Source organism: Solanum verrucosum, unplaced genomic scaffold (genome assembly GCF_900185275.1).
Source record: "Solanum verrucosum unplaced genomic scaffold, falcon-dt-bn FXZP01000261.1, whole genome shotgun sequence".
In the NCBI taxonomy this organism is placed as follows: domain Eukaryota; kingdom Viridiplantae; phylum Streptophyta; class Magnoliopsida; order Solanales; family Solanaceae; genus Solanum; species Solanum verrucosum.
In genome coordinates, this window is record NW_026019969.1 from 5,624,587 (window position 1) to 5,647,992 (window position 23,406).

Consider the following 23,406-nt stretch of genomic DNA (forward strand, 5'->3'; position numbering starts at 1 on the left):
GTAAAAATAAATCACAATGAAAAATATATGAAAGTCTAATTATTAATGGTACATGCATTTATTTATCAAATATACTTACGATAATAATGTAACTATGATAATTTTTAACGATTAATGATTTATTTAGAAAATTGAATAATCTCCTCTCGCACCAATAAATTGTTAACTATGAATTTTGTTGTTGTTTTTACATGTTTGTGTGTAAGAAATTTATGAAAAAAATAATAATTTGGAAGAATTCATATAGATTAATATCAAAGAAACATTTTATTTTATTGATAAGAAAAGAGATTTTTTTTTTTGGGGTGGGGGGGGGGGGGTAGGTGGTTAAAATTAGTACACCTTGGGAGTGTACCCAGGGGACACAATCCAATTAATTAAGCATGTGGCCACCAATATTAATTTCGCGTGATGGAGAAATACAGAAAACAGAACAATACTTGTTATAATAATATGTATTGTGTATTTATTATATATAATTATATTTTAAAAAAGTTGTCTTTTATAACTATACTTCATTATAAAAAAAAAATTAATATCATTCGTCTTTCTCCTCTCGTTTCTTCCCCTCTCTCACTACAACATATATGGAGCAGTTGGTTGGACAATAGCTCTTCCATACAATAAAACCAAAGTGCTTATAATCTTGAACCACATAAACTTGCATACATACATTTACCAGCCAAAACATTCACTTATTAACATTGACACAAGTATAACAAACATTAACATAGCCAGTGAAATTTTACAAAATAAAGTCTGAGGAAGATAGATTGTACGCAAACTTTATCAGTATCTCGTAAATGTAGAAAGACACAAAGTATAACTAATTTGAGAAACAAATACATGACCAGAATATAAAAGATTATCCCATATGACATAAAGATACATCTACCACATTACTATCAGGGAGCCCCACATAATCCAATATCTTGTTCATGACAAATAGTGCAAGATCCAACAAATTAAATCCCTATCATTTTTTAATTGCCACCCAACAATATAAGTTTTTTTTTCTCCAAAAATAAATTAAAAGATTGAATTTAAACAGGGCAGTTTAATTGTGGTATTATGTCATCGATTAGCCATTTTGTTAACCAACTGTATGCCCTTTGTGTTAAATGAAGTCCATCCCAACTTATGTAAATATTCGGGTCTGCACACGCTTCGACTCCTGGATCACCACATTTCATATCTTCTCTATAATTGTAGTCTCTGCCTATTCCACAACATGGTTTCAGTACAAAATTTTTGTCGAATCCTGAAAATTTATTTTAATAAAAAGAGTTAGTAATTTGCATGATTTTCTTCACTTTATCTAATCGTCCGTAGAGCCATTAAAATAAGTTGGGCCATGTGGTTGGCCCAACCCAACTTGTATATGAAAGAGAGATTTTAGCAGTTACCAAGAGCAACAACATTTTGTCGAAGCCAGAGATATGCATTGTAGTAGTCACCGTAAATGATTGAAATGTTTGGATACTCTCTCTTCAACATGTGAATTCCTCGTTTCAAATAATTGTTGTAATACATCATAAAATTGTTCCACTCTTTCACGCAACCATACTCATCGTATGTGGTTGAGGGTCTGGAATCAAATATCGTCAGGATAACCGGGTTACAACCCGCTGGAATATTACCTGGAACTACAATTCGAGTAGCTCCAAAACTTATGACTCTCTGAAAAAAGTCATAGTTAGTAAACAAATTTCAAGAGATCAAAACATAACAACGATGTATATATACTTACTCTAACACCACGAATGATGGCATGAACAATATCAGGCACCATTCTTCGCAACTCTTCCATAGTTTTACCTTGATTTAAGCCATAAGTGAGTTCATCTCCTCCTATTTCTCCAACTAGGAAAAGTGACTTTTCCAAATATTTTGGACAATCTAGCAACAAAATTAAGTAGAAAAAACATCAATGTAAATAATTAATAGCTTATATTATATACTATAATATATATAATTCCTTACCCGTAGAGCAAACTGAATTGAAATGAGAAGACATCCATTGAAGTTGCACACTTAATGTACTATTTGTGTATGACATATGAATTTTCTTCTTTGCTAAGGATTCGACTGATAAAGCAGTAGCCCCTGATACAGCGAAATTTGCACCATGACTAAAATCTGCATTTTCTTCTAAGGACGGATTTAGGAGAGGAAGACCACATTCCAGCGCTGTATATTATATTATCAGAGACATAATTAGTTGTGGATTCAACGTACGTAAATATATATATATACGTACCGATGAAATCAATCATGAGCAATCCATTAGAACAACGCCCCGTTACTGCTTTCTGGTAAAAATTCATTCCATATGGAGGGAATCTACACCCAGAACGAGCTCTACAATACGTCTCTCTCAGGCAGTTTCCGGTATCCGAAAGTGAATCACCAAACTGATAAATTCTATTAATTCCGCACTTTTTCATTTTTCCTTCTTCAAGCTTTATTAATATTTTTTGTGCGTCAGCTTGAAGAAGCAACAAACTCATTATTATTATTATCAAGAGATGAAGCACTACTACAACTCTAATTGTCAATGCCATGATCCAATCTGAATTCTTACGATTAGTAGAATATTTGTGGTTGGTTATATAGAGAGTAGGGGTGTCAATGCTATGGTTCGGTCGGTTATTTTTAAAAAAAATATACCATCTCAATTTTTTGGGTATTATATAATATATAATCAAAATTAGATTTTTTAAAATCATTCCAATCATATCGGTTGGTTAATTTTCAAATTTTTTTTACTTTTTAAATATCACTTCAAAATATAGTACTATTAAAATATTTCTTTCGTAAATATATTCTTGAAGAAACACTTTAATTCTTCACCAAGAAGACAAGAATGTAAAACTTTATTGTCGTATTGTTTGATCTTAAATATTTAATAGGAGTGTTTGTATAGGGTTTGTTGTATTGTTTGATAGAGTATCTATTACAGTGTCTTTTAATTTTAAACTCATTAAGTAAAAGCTAATTAAAGAGCAAAGTCCCAAAGTCGTCTAGTCACCACAGACCTAGGTTATATTTATATTTGAAAAAATGTTATAAAACATATTTATATATTAAATTTAACATATTGTTAATTTACAAAATATATTTACATATGGTTATTCGGTTTGATTCGGAAATTTTTCAATTTTTTTCATAAATTAAAATAATCATCACAATTGTTCGGGAAATTATACACTTGGATAAAAGTTTACGATTGTATTGAAAAAACAACATAAATCAATTAGATTCGATCGATTTTTTATATTCTTTTGACACTCTCAATAGAGAGGAGGATAAGAATGGCAGGACCACGTACATGACATTAAAAAAAAAAATCTCAGCTAAATATAGCAAGTCGATCGAACAACAATCGTTACCTTTTGTGTACCTCAGAAAATGATTCATGCATCAGTAATTGATTCTGCTTATTTAAGTGAGACGTACTTGTTGAGAACTAGCTAATTTAATGCCAGTATACCATAAGACCTATTCTCTTTCAATTTGTATATCCTAGTAATGTAAAATAATTATTTTACTTACATGACTACATTAGTACAAAAAAGTGGAAGTTGTAATATGAAAAAGAGATAAAAGGGTAAAAAAAAAACACATTTAAATCATGCATTTTTTTAGTTTCATACCTAAACTATTAAAATTATAAGTTTCATATATAAATTATAAGATTGACTGCCCTCGATAAGAAAATTCGTAACTCGTCCATGGTTTTACCTTGCTTTAAACCATAAATGAAGTCATCTCCAAGTTTGAAATATGGCTTTACCAAATATTTTGGGCAATCTAGTAACTGGAGTTAATAATAATAATAATAATTATTATTATTATTATTATTATTATTGTTGTTTTTTTTTTTATTATTATTATTATTATTTTTTTTTTTTTTATTACTATTATTATTGTTATTTTTATTATTATTATTGTTGTTTTTTATTATTATTATTATTATTAATGTTATTATTTTTTATGTTGTTGTTATTATTTTTTTATTGTTATTTTTATTATTATTGTTGTTGTTGTTGATTGAACCACACAAATTAACGAAACCATGTTAAATGTTTGTATGTATTTTGATATGCTTCTCCTTGGTCTTCTTGCATGACTTGTTAAATGTTTGTATCTATTTTGAGATGTTTCTCCTTAGTTTTCTCGCAGGGCTAACCCATTGGTGGCCCGCTAAACTTGGCACGATCTTTCACTTAAACATCTTAATTAGGCTTTGTTCATTTTAGACACCTCATGTCACGTCCAACTATGTCAATTTGACACTTTTTCGACAATCTGCCAAATTTGTAAGGTGTGTGTAAAACACTCGTTGATGATGTGTCAAAGTGACGAATTAAATAAAGACACATGGCATATATATATATAAAAAAATTTATCAAATGATGAATCTTGAGTAGGAAAAAAACTACCAATGACTCATTGACATGTGGCATTTCTTTAACTAAATAATTTTTTTAAAAAAACACTTTTAATAAAAAGAAAATTATACCCACACCACCCCCAGATTGTCTTCTCTACTACCCACCTCCACCTCAAACCCCAACCCTTCTCTCTCACTCAAATTTTCTTCTCCACCCACCACCACCCCCGACCCTCCCCCACCAAATGTAGGATTTGATAATTGAAAATATGATTTCTTGCCATTTTTGAGTGTTTTTTTCTTCTTGAAATTTATGTTGATTTTCTCAAATTATTTTGAGGAAGAGGACAACAAAATAAGTGAAAGTATTTAAGCTTAAAATTTATGGGCGCTAGAATTCACTTTTTGTTTGTGACATCGTCAAATTTATTTCACCATGGAAGGAGTTTAAGCTTGGAAAATGGTAGCCAAAAAATGGGGAAGAAGAAGAAGAAAAAAATAATTAAAATTTGGTAAAATGAGGCTCTCACGCGCGTCTAGTGAATGTATCACACTTGCTATGCCATCTCAACAGAAAGTGTCAAATTGACACAGTTGGGCATGACATGAGGTGTCTAAAATGAACAAAACCTAGTTAAGATGTTTAAGTGAAAGATCGTGCCAAATTTAGGGGGCCACCAGGGTTAAGCCTTTCTTGCATGACATGTTAAATGTTTGTATCAATTTTGATATCTTTCTCCTTAGTCTTCTTACATGACACTTGATTACAAGAAAACGTATTCTTAAATAGGAATGAAATTAATTAATGCTGTTGTTGTCTCGTACATACGTGACCCATACAAACAAAAGAGAGATTAAAAGCCGCAATTGGTTTTTCTTTTCTTTTCTAGACGCAAAAATATTCTCAAATAAAGAAAAAGATTTAAAAAATAATAATACTCTACTTGTTTGATATTGTAAAAAAATAAATTACGTAACTAAAACGGGCAATTGATTTTTCTCTTCTTTCCTTGCCGCAAAAATATTTTAAAAAAAGAAAAAGACAAAAGTATAATACTCTTCTTGTTTGAGATTGTTAATTTTTTTTGGGAAAAGGATAAAAAATGTTCTTAAACTATGTAAAAAGAACAAAAATGTCCTTCATTTATAGTTTGGCTAAAAAATATCCTTACCGTCAATACTTTGGTTCAAAAATGTCCTTGCAGTCAATACTTTGGTCCAGAAATGCCCCTATAGTTACAAGATGGGTCAAAAATGCCCTTTTCCCAATAAATATATATTTTTTTCTTTTTAAATACATCTTATTCCTAATTAAAATATTATTAAAGAACACTATTCTTGTTTTCTTTCTTCTAAAATCACTTTAACAAATAAAAATGTAGGAAATTTTTTTTTCTTCTTAATCTCATTTTATCAATTAAAATAGAATAACGCCATGTACCCTTTTGACAGATAATATATGTCATATATATATAAGATCATAGTATATCCATCATAATTTATATTTATATAGCGATAAAAAAATAATGATAATAAAAAAAGATATTTTCATTTTTTATTTTTTTTCTGAATTGAAGTAAGATAAACATTTGCTAATTTTAAATAACATTATTAGAAAAAGAATGTGTTAAAAGATGAAAATGAGCATTTTTGACCCATTAAATAACACTAAGGGCATTTTTTTACCAAAGTATTGACGGCAAGGGTATTTTTGGAGCAAACTACAAATAGAGGGCATTTTTATTCCTTTCACATAGTTTAAGGACGTTTTTGAACTAAAGTATTGACGGTAAGGACATTTTTGAACCAAACTATAAACGGAGGACATTTTTATTCTTTTCACATAGTCTAAGGGCATATTTGACCCTTTTCCCATTTTTTTTTAATAAACTAGAAGCACCCAATTGCCTTTTCTTTTTAAGTGGTGTGTATTTATATGCTATCAACTAATAAAATTATCCGCTCCTCACGCGAGAATTTAATATCACTGAATTTAACCTTCTGCTCGTCCAAGATCATTAACTAAGATCGGAAGATTCAACTAAAGAAGAGGAAGCTAGAAAGGAGAACTTGTTTATGGAAGAAGACTCTTGAATTGTCTTTGTTTTGGATTTGAGTTGGGTTATTTACAAATTCCTAATGCCACCCCTATTTATACTTATATAGGGATGCTTCTAGAAATTATTCTAGATAGTTCTACAAGAATAATCTAGATATCCTTATCTTCTAACTATGTAACAAAAACCTAGATATTTCTATATTTTACTATAAATATCTAATTATCTAGAATCTCTAGATTTTTCACTCTACAAAATTCTAGAAAATTCTACTAAATATCTAAGATATTTTTTATACCTCCAACAAATCAACTTTAATTTTTCGCACACGTCAGTGATTTCACCTTGCTTAAAGTCATAAATGATGTCATCACCTCCTATTTCTCCCACTAGGAAAAGTGAATTTTCCAAATATTTTGGGCAATCTATCAAGCAAGAATTGTAGAAAAATATCAATATAAATATTCTACAAGCTTAGAGACTAATTAAACTACACCAATTAATGAATTCCTTACCAGGAAAGCAAATGGATTTGTAATGAGAAAACATCCATTGAAGTTGCACACTTAATGTACTATTTGTGTATGATAAAGCAGTAGCCCCTGATACAGCGAAATTCGCACCATGACTAAAATTTGCATTTTCTTCCATGGACGGATTAAGAATAGGAAGACCACGTTCCAGCGCTGTATATTAATTATGAGACATAAATTAAACACAAAAATGCATAACAAGAAATTTCTCAACCTTAATCATACCACAAAAATATATGTATACTCTTATAGTATCATTGACTAATAAGTAATTTCTGAGCAAGAAACTTTAATGATATCAATACAGTAGATGTATATACTGATTTAGTATATATCAGTTAAGCAAAATTATCAGTCTTAATGATATCAATACCATATATATAGTGTAATTAAATTAAGCGAAATTATTCAGATTCAGTTTATTAGGTCTATTTGTTTCTTTTAAAAAATGGTTTCTTATTGGATCTGAAAATTTGAATGAGTTAGATCTGTAGGAAAGTCATAACACCTTTAGACTTATTTAATAATAAATTTATAATTGTGCAACTTTCCTCCCCTCGTTGCAAACTTTCTTCCTCTCTTTTCTCAACCAAACACCCATTTTTCCTCTTGAATTAGTAAATTTTTATAATCGTATTTTTTTTATGTTAATAATTTTAAAGTGCATGATGTTTGTCAAGAACTTGGTAGAGAGAAGATGTTTGGCTTACTTGGCGCACAATATTTGAGATACTAGTATTGAGACTCCTATGATTGAGTCTATTCCAGTGGTGAGTGAATTTTCGGAGATATTTTCGACAGATTTATCAGGTCTTCTGTCTGATCGTGATAAATTAAATTAAAAGTACCTTTCTTTTTTAACTAGCCACAAAGAACATCCTCAAATAAAAGAAAAAGGGTAAAATGTAACTTATTGAGGTTTATAAGCCTTCAACTTTATGATAAACCTTTTAATTTTATCACTTAGAGCTGATATATCTCTTGTTACAAATGTGACTTACATATTTATGATAATATAAATATATGTGAGCCATTTTTATTTTTATACTAAAAAATATATCAAACTTTAAATCACAAAATTAATGAATAATGTCCTTTTCCCAAGATTTTTTTTAAAAAAGTTTTAGGTGAAGCATTTGGGCCACCTGGACTTTGGAAAAAGTTGGTACTTGACGATGAGGCGTTTGGTAGAAACAAAATGCCTTTTTTTCGTAATAAGAATTTCATAAGATAATTGATTTACTGTATTTGTTTAATTTCTCATATTTGAAAAGTAAGCAAAAATGCATTATCACAAAAATAATATTAAGGGGTCGTTTAGCATTAAGATTAATAACGTAGAGACTAATAATATATGAATTATTTTTTATCAAGTGTTTGGTTCATCGCTAAATTTGACATTTCAATTTACGCTAGATGTCATCAATTAGTGTTAATTTAGCCGCCACCTAATGTATATAAAAATTGTAGAACTTATTCAAAGCAACAATTAGCCATCATGTGCAGAGAGACTAATAAAATATGTTACAGACAGATAATAAATAGAATATTTATCGATGATTTATGTTGTTATTTGTACAATAATTATCAAAAAATTATGGAGTTATATTTTCGGTTGGCTTGAACGAAGATTATGCAATTTATAAATAGTCAATTAAAAAAAAAATCACGTGTAAGAGAAGAAAGCAGTATACATCGAAATTAAAATTTGAACTTAATCATGACAGTTCAATTGGGGCAACATGTCATCAATTAGCCATCTTGCCAAATATTTATATGCTTCTTGTGTCATATGAATTCCATCCCAATTGATATAAGTGTTCGGGTTAGCACACACTTCAACTCCTGGAAACCCACATCTTTTACGTATGTTATAATTATAATCTCCTCCTCCTGTTCCACAACATGCTTTCTGTAGAGAGTTTTTATCGAATCCTGAAAATATATTTCAATCAAGAAAATTCTTAATTACATATGACTTTTGACCTCAAAAATTGAAAAAAGAAACGACATTCTTTTAGAACTTACCAAATGTCACTGCATTTTGTAGTAACCACATATAGGCATTGTAGTAGTCACCATAAATGAGTGTAATGTTCGGATGTTTTTTCTTCATTTCATCAATAGCTTGTTGCAAATGATTGTTGAAAAAGATTGATAAACTATTTAAATCTTTCAAACAATGATAGTCGTCGTAAGCATTTGAGTTGTCAATCATGAATCGCGTTAGAAAAATTGGGACACAACCAATAGGAAAATTGCCTGGAACTATAATTCGAGTAGCCCCAAAATCGATGACCCTCTGAAATGAAAATAACAATCGATCATTAGAAAAAAAAATTAGATAAATAAAAATCAAAAGTTCATACCAAAACCTCACTTTAACACCATGGATGATAGTTTGAACAACAACTGGCACCATTCTTCGCAACTCTTCGATGGTTTTACCTTGTAATAAACCATAATTGAATTCATTTCCTCCTATTTCTCCAACTAGGAAAAGTGATTTCTTCAATTTTTTTGGACAATCTACCAGCAAAATTAATAAAACGCGCGTCATTGAAATTAATTAATCAGTTTTATAATTAGCTAGAGAGCTAAATTAATTAATTAATTACCAGTGGTTTGAAAATGTGAAGACATCCAATCAAGTTGCACAGTTAATGAACTATTGGTAAATGCTGTATTAAAAATCTTGTTTTCCGCCATAATTTCAGCTGATATACCAGTACACCCTGCTACTGCGAAATTCACACCATGTCTGAAATTTGCACTTTGATCCTTGTAAGGATTTAGAAGCGGAAGACCCGATTCCAATGCTGTCACAATAATCATGAAAAAATAACCTGTCATACAAATTTTTGACGAATGAATGTATCTATTTCGAACATACCTATGAAATCAATCATGATCATGCCATCAGAACAACGTCCCGTTGCGCTCTGATAAAAATTCATTCCATAAGGATGACTTCCACAATCAGAATGAGATTGACAAAGAGGCTCTCTCTTGCAATTGCCAGTATCAGAAATTGAATCACCAAATTGATATATTCTATCAATTTTGCAATTTCTCAATCTTGGTTTTTCAAGCTTGATTAATTCTTCTGCATCACTTTTCTGTTGAAAAATCAACAAACAAAGAATCACTATCACATGAAAGATTATGCCAACTGTCAACGCCATTTTTATTGATTATGGAAATTTTAAACACCCAAATCACAGCTTTATAAGCAAGCAATCTAGATTAATAACAATAAAAACAGCAATATTATTAGTGCCAGCTAGCAAGATATTATTAAATTATCAGGATAACAATTTTAAAGTATTACATGATAATTCACGCGATTAGTTATATATATTTAATAAGCACTTAACTTGTCTGTATTATTTCCTCTCTTTTTTTCTTCTTATAAAATAGTTCCCTTTATTCATCATACTTTTTTTTAATTCCTTCAAAAAATAATGTCATAACTCATAACTTAACTTTAAATCTCACTTTTAGCTTTAGTGAAATAATTTATAACTATCTAAGCGGTTAAGGATACTTTAGACCATAAATTTATGAAGTTTTTCTTTTTTTTCTTAATATTTGTGCTAAGTCAAAACAATATCAAATTGCTTGGTGTTACAAAATGATAAATTATCTCTTAATTTTCATAACTGAACAAGTATTGTTGGACATTCCAAATTAGTTTAATGAACAAGTTTAGTTTAGTTTACTAACCGGAGGGAGTAATATATAACCAATGTATATCTATGAAGAAAAATTTAACCCCTTAAATCCAATTAACTATACATTAGGTAACAATTTCGCTTGTATAATTTATTGATCATCACATAGCACATGAGACAGCGTTACATTACACGCCACCATGTGTTTTTAAACAGTGTAATTAATTAATTAAAATCTTAATTTATTCCCATGTGATGTGCAATATGGGCATACATGTCTGATAATAAAATAAAAGCAATTATTTTCCCAGTTGACTATAGTGTTAGTGTTTACCCTAAAATAGCCCCAATTGAATTTGTAACTTCATTATACGTGAATTGAATTGACTAATGACTAATCAGATAATTATGACGGAATGAATCAAAGAAAATAATATAGCAATTTATCGAATGTAAATAAAACTAGCTTGTTTAGCGGAATTTTGAATGTTCATAATGAAGATGATTCCAAATTGACTTTATCTTTGATGAACAACTCAATTTTCTCCTAGTTTTTTCCTCCATTCATTATGTCCAAAGAAAAACTACTTTAACTACTTAATTCCTTAATTAACAACTAATAATCACAATCATTACAAATATTTTCTAGTATTTCGATCGTATCTGTTTCTTTTTGTGGGATTTTCCCTTTTATTATAACTTTGTTTGATAGCTTACGTTAATGTTTTATTCAATAATTTATAATATTTTATCTTTTATGAATTTGTATTGAATTACTTTTGCGTTTTTGGTTATGAGAGCTAATGAATCTAATCAAACACTTAATTTGCAAGATCATTGAATTTGTTTCACTAGTTAAAAAGTGTAATCACATACAGAAATGAAGTACACCATATAAAGTCACAATATGTAATCACATATTTATTACCATTGTTCGCTTTTCAGAGAAGAAACTTTCACAAAAATTTCCGCTGGAACTTTACAGGAATTGGAGAAGAAAGAAGGAGAAGAATTTCTACTCTTTTGAACTTTTTAGAGAAAAAAAGTTTGATTTCTCCTATGAGAACCCTTTTATAATTTTTAAGGGGCATAACTATTTAAATAATTGTGTCTCTTTTCTTATATTTATTCATATATAATACATGATTTATATATATATTAGTTTCTGGACACGTGCTTCGCACGTGTGTTCCATACAAGTAGTTCATACAAAATAAATCATATTAAAAATACATTGTAATAAATAATAGAATAAATTGAAAAAGTACAAGCTAAAATAGATGAATAGTCAGTTTATATTCAAATGACTTCTTCGTTGAACAATATTAGATGATTAAATATTATTTGAAACTACAAAATTCAACAACTAAATTTATCTAGATAGGTAAAATGTATAATGAATTATATTTTGAGCAACATTTAATGTATTGATATATTATATGATACCCTTTCATAAGTAATGTTCTTGATGTATATTCCATTTGTTGTTTTGATTACCGATTTCAATGGTTAGAGTAGTTTCATTCATCAACTTATAATTATATAATTAGGAGAACATTAATAAACAAATATCACCAAAATATTATATATGAATACCTATTCTTTTTCATTTATCCACATTTTTTTTTACCAATTTCAACAAATTTAAGGTATCAAAAATTAAAGTTTCAAACAACTTCAAGCTAAGCAAAGACTTAAAGCTAATGATAAAGGTATGACATATAAGAGGACCAAAGGTCAATCTCTAACACTTCTATGTCAATACATCAGTTTGATTTTAACTCATAAACATGAATATAAAAAACATTGATAATTTATAAAACTTAAAACTCATAAAATATCATATAAACAAGAATAATATATTTTTACGAACCAGAAAATAACAAAGCTAAAAAATGAACTTACTCGTTAAAATCTTTCCTCTACTGCCTCCCCTAATGGAGAGAGTTGTACATAGTCTTGATTTATGAATTCATTTATATAAGTTGATCATTGAGCATAATTTAATGGAATAGATAGATCATTCATTATCAATTAAGTTAGGTAACAAAAGAATATCAAAAGTTTTATTGTTGGAGACGAAAAGACTTAAACTATGATACAATGTTCTTTTCAACTTCCAAACAACAGCTACGTATAGTCATTGTTATGAGATTTATACATTGCAAGTACAAAAAAAACTAAGAAAAAGAATAAACAAAAATTACACAAGAAAATATTTTGTTAAGAAAACATTGTATATGCTACATATTAAGATAATATGCTATAATAAGTATTGATAGATGAACAATATAACAGGTAGAAGCTTCAATCAAACTAATAAATGTTGGAATGTGAAAAGGTTGTATTCTAATTAATATTGAGGAAATTTGCTTCTCTAATAACTACTGGTAGATGAACCATCTATTTCAATGCATATAATTATTAATAAATTTTATATTTTAAAACTATAATTGCTAGACTTTTAATGTTATCTTTATTATAATTAAATATTATTATTTATTAAGTTTAAAATATTATTATTTATTAAGATATTTGATTAAATTTATATTTAGTGTAGGGATAAAATGGTAATTTAATTTTTCATTTTGGAGTTTTCCACTTATAATAATACTAGGTAATGTTGCCCGTGCTATGCACGGGCACGGGCCCAATAATATAAATGGTATGTTTTGGGGCTAATAAAGGAGATTTTGAAGCGATTGTTTGCGTGGATAAAGGAATAAGTTTTTTTATCACAAACTTGTACTTTATTTGACGCTATTCAAGGCACAATAAGACTATCCACATACAAATTTTTTGAAATATTTTATGTTGTCAATTATCATGATTTATAGTATTTTTACGATAGATTCACTTAAAGAATGAGTGGAATTTTTTGTATTTTTTTTCAAAACATATTTTATGTTGTCAATTATCATGATTTATAGTATTTTTACGCATTTTTTAAATATAAAAAACCCCAAAAAAAATAAGACAAATAAATTAAAATGGACCTAATATATGTTATTTTTGTTGTCTCAATTTATGTCACACAAATAAAATTTGGAGAGTCATCCAAATTTTAATTTTTTTTTAAAAAATGTTTTAAGTTATTAATTATTGTGATTTATAATATTTTGATGTAACTTTCAAATAACCAACATTACTGGTCACTTTGTCCTAATTTATGTGATATGGATAAAATTATAAAATTAACCCTTTTAAAATGTCTTTCAGATATTTTAAGTTGTTAATTATTATTATTTATAACACTTTTTTGGTAATTTTAAAATGATATGTGTTATTTTTTCTGTCCTAATATATGTGAGCCTGAAAGAATTATGAGAGTGAACCTATTTTATTATATAGCTTTTAAATATTTTAAATTGGTAATTATTGTAATTTTTAATGCTTTTTAAGTCATTTGTAAATGATATATGTTGCTTCCTTTGTCCCATTTTATATAGTATAAATAAAATTGCCGAAACCAACTAATTTTTTAAAATATTTTAAATTATTAATTATTGCGATTTATAATATTAAAAAAAAAGTACAAAACTTGTATCAGCCTAAAAAATGACCACGATAATTCGAAGCGTACAGAAAGCAATATGGTTGTACGTAATTTTTAAATACTTAATATATATTACTCCACTTGTCTCAATGTATGTAGCATTGATAAAATTTCAAGATTCAATCAAATGTTGTTAATTGTTAACATTTATAATACATTTTACGTTGTTTTCAATAATTTCACATTAAACAATACATATTACTACTTTTGTCTCATTTTATGTGACATTGATAGATTAATTTTAAGAATCAGTCAATTTTTTTTTCTGTTTTTTTAATAAATATTTTAAGTGGTCAAAATCACGATTTATTGTATTTTATACATAATTTTTAACGATAGATTAATTTCAAGAATTAATCAAATTTTTTTATATGTATTTATTTTTGAAATATTTTATGTTGTCAATTATCATGATTTATAGTATTTTTACGCAATTTTTAAATATAAAAAAAATTAAGACAAATAAATTAAAATGGACGCAATATGTGTTATTTTTGTTGTCTCAATCTATGTGACACAAATGAAATTTGGAGAGTCATCCAAATTTGCATTTTTTTTAAAAATGTTCTAAGTTATTAATTATTGTGATTTATAATATTTTTATGTAACTTTCAAATAACTTACATTGATGGTCACTTTGTCCTAATTTATGTGATATGAATAAACTTACAAAATTAACCCTTTTAAAATGTCTTTCAGATATTTTAAGTTGTTAATTATTATTATTTATAATACTTTTTTGGTAATTTTGAAATGATATATGTTATTTTTTCTGTCCCAATATATGTGACCCGGATAAAATTTTGAGAGTCAACCTATTTTATTATATATCTTTTAAATATTAAATATTTTAAGTCATTTGTAAATGATTTATTATATTATATTATTATATATTATATATTATATAAACTCCCTTATAGTAGAAAAATAAATATATATTATATAGTAGAAAAAATGATTTATTATATTATATATTATATATTATATAGGGATGTATGATTGGACATTACAATGTCCCATCATAAACTCCCTCTTATATAATAAGAGAATATATGATATATTCTCTTTACATGAAGTAGAATATATCACTCCTCCATTTCAAAATAATTGAATTATTGAGACATTTTTCATATTTTATATTAATTTGATTGTTCAATTTTCAAAATTACTTCTAGAATATTCTTTCATTTTTACCCTTCATTGAGATTTTCTATGTGATAAGTTCAAGAAACTTTAATTCCTTTGAATTATTTTTTACGTGATGATTAGAATTAATTATTATGATTAACATTTAATTATTCTAAAGATTAATTTGATAATAATTAATAAGAATAAAAATATAAAATAATATTTAACTTATATCCTAATCTTCTTTTCTTAAAGGATCTGAAATAGTTCTAACAATTTAATTATTTTAAAATGAAGATATTAGCTTCTAATATCATGCTAGGAAAACAACAAAATAAATGTGTAATGTTTGAAAGGGAGGTTCAGTTGGCAGAGAGCAACAAGTCCTTATTATGGCATTTTTAGGCGTATCTGCAAAGTACGGTAATTACAATACACATTTGAGAGTACGAGGGCTGATATCTATCGCATAAAAAATTTATTACAACATATTTAGGCATTTTATGGACGGTAACATGAAGAGCAAGGAAATCTTTCGGTTATTGCCCCATTAAGAATGAATAATACGATATCAAATTGAATATTTTATATTCACATATAAATTGTTTTTTAGAGAAAATGATATTTGACTAATCCATGAAAATTCAACTGATATTGGGAAGACAATTATGTCAAAGAACAAATATTGAAAATATGTAGAATATAAAATTCATTAAAAAGTAAGAATTCTACAATTTTTAGGTTTTTGCTATATGTTTTTTTTTTTTTTTGATTTCTTACCTAGTGTCCAGAGCCCACATTGGAGCTTCGACTAAATTTGGATCGCGCTCTGCAGGGCCCATTCAGGGGTGGCGCTCCCAACAGGATTTTCTCCATACCCAGGGCTCGAACCTGAGACCTCTGGTTAAGAGAGAAACACTCTCACCAATGCACCAATTTAATATTCAGATATTAAAAAATTATTATTCAAAACAATAATAAGGTTATTAAATATATTAATTACAGAGTAAAGTGTGAGTAAGTTATCTAATAAAAAAAATTAATTGTTTTGCAGTTGGCTACATATCATAACAATGAAATGAAAAACGCGCAAAAGGGATGTTCTTTTTCTTTCCAAGCCACAAAAAATATCCTCAAATGAAAGTAAAATGGTAAAATAAAACTTTTTAGGTTTTCAAAGTTCACATTTTAAATTAAACCACTAAATTTGAGACGAAATTTTTTTTATAAAAAAAAAGAAGCTTTGGTGAAGCAATTTTTTTTAAAAAAATTTCGTCTGATGTCTGATATTCATATTGAAATACAATTAATTTGAATTCGCACTGCATTAAGCCTATTCAGAGGAAGCATTTGGGTCACCTGGACTTTGGAAAAAGTTGGTACTTGACTCTTGAGGGTGTTTTTGTTAAAAAAAAGTTTTATCGTAAAGTAATATATCTTAAAATAAGTGATTTATTTTTTAAATTTCACATATTTGATAAGTAAACAAAAACATACTATCGCAAAAAACATTAAGTAGGCGGGCTTGTGTGGAGAGCAGGGGATCGGGGGGTCAAAGGGTATGGGTTGGGCCGTTGGGGGTATTTTGATTCAGATATAAGGAGAGACAAAGAGCTTGAAATTCAAATTTTGAAATTTACTTTTCACTATTATGAAGTCATTATCGTAATTTTTAAAGAACTTATTTTTTAAAATAAATTTTCTCAAAAGCACTTAACATTTTCAAAAAATATTGGTTAAGATGTAAAATTCTCAATCAATATACATTTTGATTGATCAATTTTGCCAAGGAAAGAAGAAACAAAATCATAAAGTTAGCATCTTAATTTAAGTCAGTTGTCATCAATCAATGTTAATTTAGCTATAATCTAATATATCGAAGAATTGTAGAGCTCATTCAAAGACTCAACAATTAGTCATCATGTGCAGAGAATAGTAATATATGTTACAAATAAATAGATAGAAAATGAGATTTACAGATGATTTATTTGTTATTTGTACTATAATTATTGAATTTAAACATCACAGTTTAATTTGGATAACATGTCATCAATTAACCAATTTGTCAACCATTTATATGCTTTTTGTGTCAAATGAACTCCATCCCAATTGATGTAAGTATTTGGGTTAGTACACACTTGAACTCCTTGAGATCCACATCTTTTATGTATGTTATAATTATAGTCGCCTCCTGTTCCACAACATGCTTTTGGTAGAAAGTTTTTATCGAATCCTGAAAATATATTTCAATCGAGAAAACTCTTAAATTCATATGATTTTTGTCACTTCTATCTCTCTTTATAAATAGATGTGTATGTGGGGTGGGGGGTAATTTGACCTCTAAAATAGGAAAAACAAACAACGTTGTAACACTTACCAAGTCTTATGGCATTTTGTAGAAGCCACATATAGGCATTGTAGTAGTCACCATAAATGAGTGTAATGTTTGGATACTTTTTCTTCAATTCATCAATGGCTTGTCGTAAATGATTGTTGTAAAAGATTGCAAAATTATTTAAATCTTTCAAGCAATGATATTCGTCGTACGCTGTTGTTTTATTAGTCATGAATTGCGTTAACATACCCGACATACAACCAATTGGAAAATTGCCTGGAACTATAATTCGAGTTGCTCCAAAATCAATGACCCTCTGAAAATAACAATTGATCATTAGGAAATAAAATTAGACAAATATAAGTGTATAATCATAGTGTTGTTGAAAATTTAAGCTCAAAACCTCACTTTAACAGCATGAATGATGGTCTGAACAACTTCTGGCACTATTTTTCGCAATTCTTCGATGGTTTTACCTTGCGATAAGCCAAAATTAAATTCATTTCCTCCGATTTCTCCAACCAGGAAAAGTGACTTTTTTAATTTTTCTCGGCAATCTACCAGCAACATCAAGAAAACGTCAATGTCAATTTAACTTGCCACTAATATACTCGTCAACTTTATGATTAGAGCAGATATATCTCGTTAAAAAGTAGTGTATGTATACTCTTATTTAACAAATTGGGCATATATATCATCTGTGTCTACAAATGGTGTATATATACCTTTCTCGTTAACAGATGAATTAAAAAAAATAAACAAATTTTTTTTACTCCCTCCATTTTTCTATGCACCTAGACCTGACCCAATAAAAATAGAAAAAACGATTTGATATATCCTCAACTTTGTCTTTTAGACTTATTATAATCCCCATTATGAAAGTGCTCATATATATATATATATATATATATGAGTAATTTCCCTAGATAGTCACCCATGTTTGGGAAATTACCTAAGAATATCACTTATGCTTGTTTTATGACCACAATATCACCCAACTTTACCTCTTTTCCTCAAAATATACTTGACACAAAAAAAAAATTATCTCTCTCCTAATAGGATGCCATGTCACATTATTCCTTTTTTATTATTAACATTTTTTATTATTCTTTAAAAATATTATATCATTTGTAGTTTGACAATATGGTTACCTTATTACTCTAATGAATTAAAATATCAACAAAAAGGGAGTCCGAAGCTAAAAGGGTCATTTTTTTCCTTCAAAAAAAAAAAATAACCAAAAGGAAAAAATCCCTCCTGACGGATCGATTTTCTTCTGACAAAAAATGACGTCGTTCCGTTAAAAGAAATGAAAATCGCTGCAAATAGTAGCGCTTTTATTAAAAAAAAAAAAAGTAAAATCACTGTTGTTAAGGAATTAAAAAAAAACATAAAGAACAAGTTTTAAATTACATAAATTTTCAGCGGCAGCCATTTAAAAAAAAAACAAGTTTTTAAAAGAAAAAATCACTGCCGAAGCAGCGATTTTCAGTTTTAATTTTCATTTAAATCGCTGAAAGGGTAAAGATTTTTTAAAAAAAAGCTTTTTATGAAAATCGCTGGCTTCAATTTTAATTTTTTTTAATTTTTTTATTAAATTCTCTTCAAGGGTAGGATTTTTTTTAAAAAAAATAATTTTTTAAACAAAATCGCTGCTATTTTAATTATTATTTTTTTAAATATAAAAACGCTGTTATAGCAGCAATTTTAAAGAAAAATATTTTTTTGAGAAAATTGGCAGCGATTTTTATTTCTTTTAGCAGAGCGGCGTCAATTTTTGTCAGAACAAAATCGCTCCGTCAAGAGCGATTTTGCCCTTTTGGTTATTTTTTTTTTGATGTGCCGTTTTTGTTTTTTAAAGAAAAAAGTTGCACTTTTGGCTCTGGACTCAACAAAAAGGTGCCATTGCCCATTAGTGCCCATATAAAACATTATCTCGCTTGAAAAATCGGAGGAAGCCACATATTTTCTTGAAGAATCGGAGGAGCTCATATTTGGATTTGCCGCCTAATCCCCTAGAACTAAGGTAAAAAATTTTGGGCTATGTAATTTTATTTTACTAGGTAATATGGGTTGTCTAATTTTTTTTAAAAAAAATGTTAATAATGAAAAAGGAATAATGTGACATGGCATCCTATTAGGAAAGATATAATGTTTTTTTTGTGTAAGTATATTTTGAGGAAAAAAGATAAAGTTGGGTGATATTGTAGTCCTAAAACAAACATAAGTGATATTCCAAAATAATTTCCCAAACATGGGTGACTATTCAGGGAAATTACTCATATATATATATATTGTTACACAAATGACTCACATATACCTGTTTTCTCTAAAATATTTTTAAAGTTTTTTATTAAAAGAAAATCTATATAAGGGTATATTTGATCATTCTCACATATAATTTTTTTTTTAATTTTTTGTTTCAACGATTAATTTAGATTTATTATTTTGATGACCAAATTTAATTTTTTTTCACAACTTTTCTTGTAAATTAATCATACATGCCCTAGATTTTTTTTATAAATATAAAAACTAAATTGCAATATAGCCGCAATAAAGTAGTTTAATTTTTTTTTTCTCTTTTTTTCATTCACACTTCTTTTTTTTATTTTCTTATTTTTCCACCAAAAAATAACATAAAAAAATAAGAATGAAACTCAAATAACGATAATCAAAGAAGTCGAAAAATAATTCATGTGTAAAAAGCATTAAACATAACCTTGAACTTTGCTAGTAAAAAAATTCATGTATGGGTATATTATTTTACTTTCTCAACAACAATATACTCCTAGTCCTAGATGAATTTTTTAAAAAATAAAAAAATCATTTTTCACTTCCGTTAAAGTATATGTGAATCATTTTTTTGTAATGGTAAGAATATATGTCAGACACTTTTGTAACTATAGAGATGTATATGTTTGTTATGAGTGTATATATCTGCTCTAAATGACAAAGTTGGATGGTATATGATGACGTTTTCTTATCTAATAAACACAATTCTTCATCTATTTAGACAACAATGTATGAATGCACCATTTTCTTAAGGAAGAAAATATTTGTTCTGAATTGTAAAATTAAGGGATGTATTTGCCTCTTTACCCCTAGTTTATACTAATATTTAACAAAATCAATTAATTACCAGTGGAGCAGGTGGTTTCAAAATGGGAAGAAAACCAATCAAGTTGCACACTCAATGAACTATTGGTAACTTTATTTAAAATCTTCTTATCTGCCATTATTTCATTGGATAAAGCAGTAGCCCCTGCAACTGCAAAATTCACACCATGTCTGAAATTTGCACTTCGATCCTTGTATGGATTTAGGAGCGGAAGACCCGATTCCAATGCTGTCACAATATCATGAAACAAATTTAAATGATTATGAAATAAACTGGTCATATTTTTTTACGAACAAATATTTTTGTTTCGAAAGCATTATGCATATATACATACCTATGAAATCAATCATGAGCATGCCATTGGAACAACGTCCTGATGCATTCTGATAAAAATTAATTCCATAAGGAAGTTTTCCACATTTACTATGAGCTTTACAAAAACTCTCTCTCATGCAATTGCCGGTATCAGAAATTGAGTCACCAAACTGATATATGCTATCAAATTTGCAATTTCTCAATCTTGGTTTTTCAAGTTTTATTAATTCTTCTGCATCACTTTTCTGTTGAAAAATCAACAAACAAAGAAGTATGACATAAAATATTACTCTTATTGCCAACGCCATTCACCTTTTTTTACTAATTATGAAAAATGAAACACCCAAACTTCAGCTTTAATTTATAAGCCTTCAATCTGGATTATTATAATATTAGTATTTTTTAAAAACTATTCATTGTTATTCTCCTATTGATTTTGAGAATCATATTTTTTTTATGCATACTATTGTTCCTTCGCTACCAAACTCGCTAGCAATTTAAAAGTGTTGCACTATACACGATGAATACTGACTGTATTTTTAATAAGAAGTCAACATCTTGACTTCGTATTAATTCTTTCCTCTCTTTTTTTTTTCTTTTAAAATAATTTACACCCTCTATTAGACACAATTTTTTTAGTCTGTTTCTAAAAGATGAATATCACATTTGCATAGTAGGAAATAATTTAACTTTTAAAATTCTCTCTTCACTCTTAATGAAATAATTTATAACCATACAAATTTCAAAAGTCTTTTAAATCACAAATTTCAAAAGTCTTTTTATTTATTTATTTAATTTTGTATCAAATCAAACGGTGTCACAATAAATTTGGAAGAAGAGAGTATCAGATTTCCTAGCGTGACAATTTGTACGTTAAATTATTGAAAAATTATAATATCGACGGATGGGTTGCACGGCAATATTAATATATTGCTTCTCTCAATTCGAAAGGAAGGTACCCTTGTGAATGGATTGGCACGAACACCCTATTGAAATCGATAGTTAGGACTACTAAAATAGAGATAATGTATAACGATAATCCTATATTTAATGTCGATTTATCCACACTTCTACCCATTATAGAGGAAGGCTAACGATTTGCTGGCGAGTTTACTTGCTAAAATATATAGATCTAAATCAAGAATTAATCAACTTAATTAGTCATTTGGATGTAAATTAAGATCATTAATGAATATAAATAGTCATTTACCTAACCACAAAAATTAATTAAACATAAAGGTATATAATCAATGTATATTAATTAAGAAAAATATAAATGGCAAATCCAATCAACTATTTGCTTAATGATCCCGTTTGTATAATTTATTTACTTATAATTAGGGGTGTACATAGGTCGGTTTGGTTTGGTTTTTCATTAAAAAAAAATTAAATTAATTATGTTGGTTTATTAAATCTAAAAACCAAATCAAACCATTCAAAATTGGTTTTGGTTTTAGTCAGTTTTTTCGGTTTTTTACAACTATACGGTGTTTGAAAAAGAGATCAAATATATTTCCACTTACTTGTGTGATAAGCTAAACTTAAGAAATGTTAAATGAATAGAAATTTTCGTAAAGACGGTAAAATTCACATGAGTACAAATTATTATTTTTTTAAATATCAACGTTCATTATGTTAAATTAATAAGATTAAAGGATACAGTCAAACTAAATACAAAACAAAATATTTACAAAGTTAATTGTTAACTTCGAATTTGAAAAACTATAACAATATAATTGTAACTTCGGATCTTAATACAAAATAAAATATTTACAAATTTTACAAGCCCAAATTTGAAATAAAATATATAAACATTGAAAACTATAAACTAACTAAAAATATATTAACAAGTAGATTATAAATAATATTTTTTATCTATAAATAAAATAAAATTATATCTATAATATTTACAAAATTTTACAAGCCCAAATTTGAAATAAAATACATGAACATTGAAAACTATAAACTAACTAAAAATATATTAACAAAGTAGATTACAAATAATATTTCTTTATCTATAAATAAAATAAATTTATATATATATATATATATATATATATATATATATTATGTCGGTTTGGTTTGGGTTCGATTGACTTTTTTTCTTTTAATACCAAACCAAATCAAGAATGGTCGGTTTTTTTTTTCAATCGCCAAACCAACCAAACCAAACCACAAATCGATTTCTTTTTTTGATTTGATTTGATTCGTCGGTTCAGTTTGACTTTACAATTTGACTTGTATATCCCTACTTATAATCATATTTCTTTGGGCATGTGGGGTAATCATAGAAT

At 27.6% G+C, this 23,406-nt stretch overlaps 3 protein-coding genes across 3 annotated transcripts; all 3 read right to left on the minus strand.

The window, feature by feature from the left end:
- Positions 1 to 619: 619 nt before the first annotated feature.
- On the minus strand, positions 620 to 2,564 carry LOC125816029 (GDSL esterase/lipase At5g03980-like). Its single transcript, XM_049495623.1, has 5 exons — positions 2,261 to 2,564; positions 1,984 to 2,190; positions 1,751 to 1,899; positions 1,407 to 1,680; positions 620 to 1,261 (listed from the first exon to the last, which is right to left on the minus strand). The coding sequence occupies exons 1-5, from the start codon at positions 2,562 to 2,564 to the stop codon at positions 1,044 to 1,046; spliced, it is 1,152 nt and encodes a 383-aa protein (XP_049351580.1). The 3' UTR covers positions 620 to 1,043.
- Positions 2,565 to 8,700: 6,136 nt separating this feature from the next.
- LOC125816743 (acetylajmalan esterase-like) lies at positions 8,701 to 10,171 on the minus strand. The gene is made up of 5 exons (XM_049496365.1): positions 9,880 to 10,171; positions 9,605 to 9,805; positions 9,367 to 9,515; positions 9,015 to 9,288; positions 8,701 to 8,921 (listed from the first exon to the last, which is right to left on the minus strand). Exons 1-5 carry the CDS (start codon positions 10,169 to 10,171, stop codon positions 8,701 to 8,703), a joined length of 1,137 nt encoding a protein of 378 aa, XP_049352322.1.
- Positions 10,172 to 17,359: 7,188 nt separating this feature from the next.
- LOC125816031 (GDSL esterase/lipase At5g03980-like) lies at positions 17,360 to 21,420 on the minus strand. The gene is made up of 5 exons (XM_049495625.1): positions 21,132 to 21,420; positions 20,819 to 21,025; positions 18,088 to 18,236; positions 17,722 to 17,995; positions 17,360 to 17,577 (listed from the first exon to the last, which is right to left on the minus strand). The coding sequence occupies exons 1-5, from the start codon at positions 21,418 to 21,420 to the stop codon at positions 17,360 to 17,362; spliced, it is 1,137 nt and encodes a 378-aa protein (XP_049351582.1).
- Between the last annotated feature and the right edge of the window lie 1,986 nt (positions 21,421 to 23,406).

Coding starts and splice junctions, on each gene's coding strand:
- LOC125816029 (XM_049495623.1), bottom strand. CDS start 2,564: ATGGCATTGACAATTAGAGTTGTAGTAGTGCTTCATCTCTTGATAATA. Junction 1,681..1,750: donor CCATCATTCGTGGTGTTAGA/GTAAGTATATAT, acceptor GACTTTTTTCAG/AGAGTCATAAGTTTTGGAGC. Junction 1,262..1,406: donor ACAAAATGTTGTTGCTCTTG/GTAACTGCTAAA, acceptor ATAAATTTTCAG/GATTCGACAAAAATTTTGTA.
- LOC125816743 (XM_049496365.1), bottom strand. CDS start 10,171: ATGGCGTTGACAGTTGGCATAATCTTTCATGTGATAGTGATTCTTTGT. Junction 9,806..9,879: donor GATCATGATTGATTTCATAG/GTATGTTCGAAA, acceptor TTATTGTGACAG/CATTGGAATCGGGTCTTCCG. Junction 9,289..9,366: donor CTATCATCCATGGTGTTAAA/GTGAGGTTTTGG, acceptor TTTTCATTTCAG/AGGGTCATCGATTTTGGGGC.
- LOC125816031 (XM_049495625.1), bottom strand. CDS start 21,420: ATGGCGTTGGCAATAAGAGTAATATTTTATGTCATACTTCTTTGTTTG. Junction 21,026..21,131: donor GCTCATGATTGATTTCATAG/GTATGTATATAT, acceptor ATATTGTGACAG/CATTGGAATCGGGTCTTCCG. Junction 17,578..17,721: donor ACAAAATGCCATAAGACTTG/GTAAGTGTTACA, acceptor ATATATTTTCAG/GATTCGATAAAAACTTTCTA.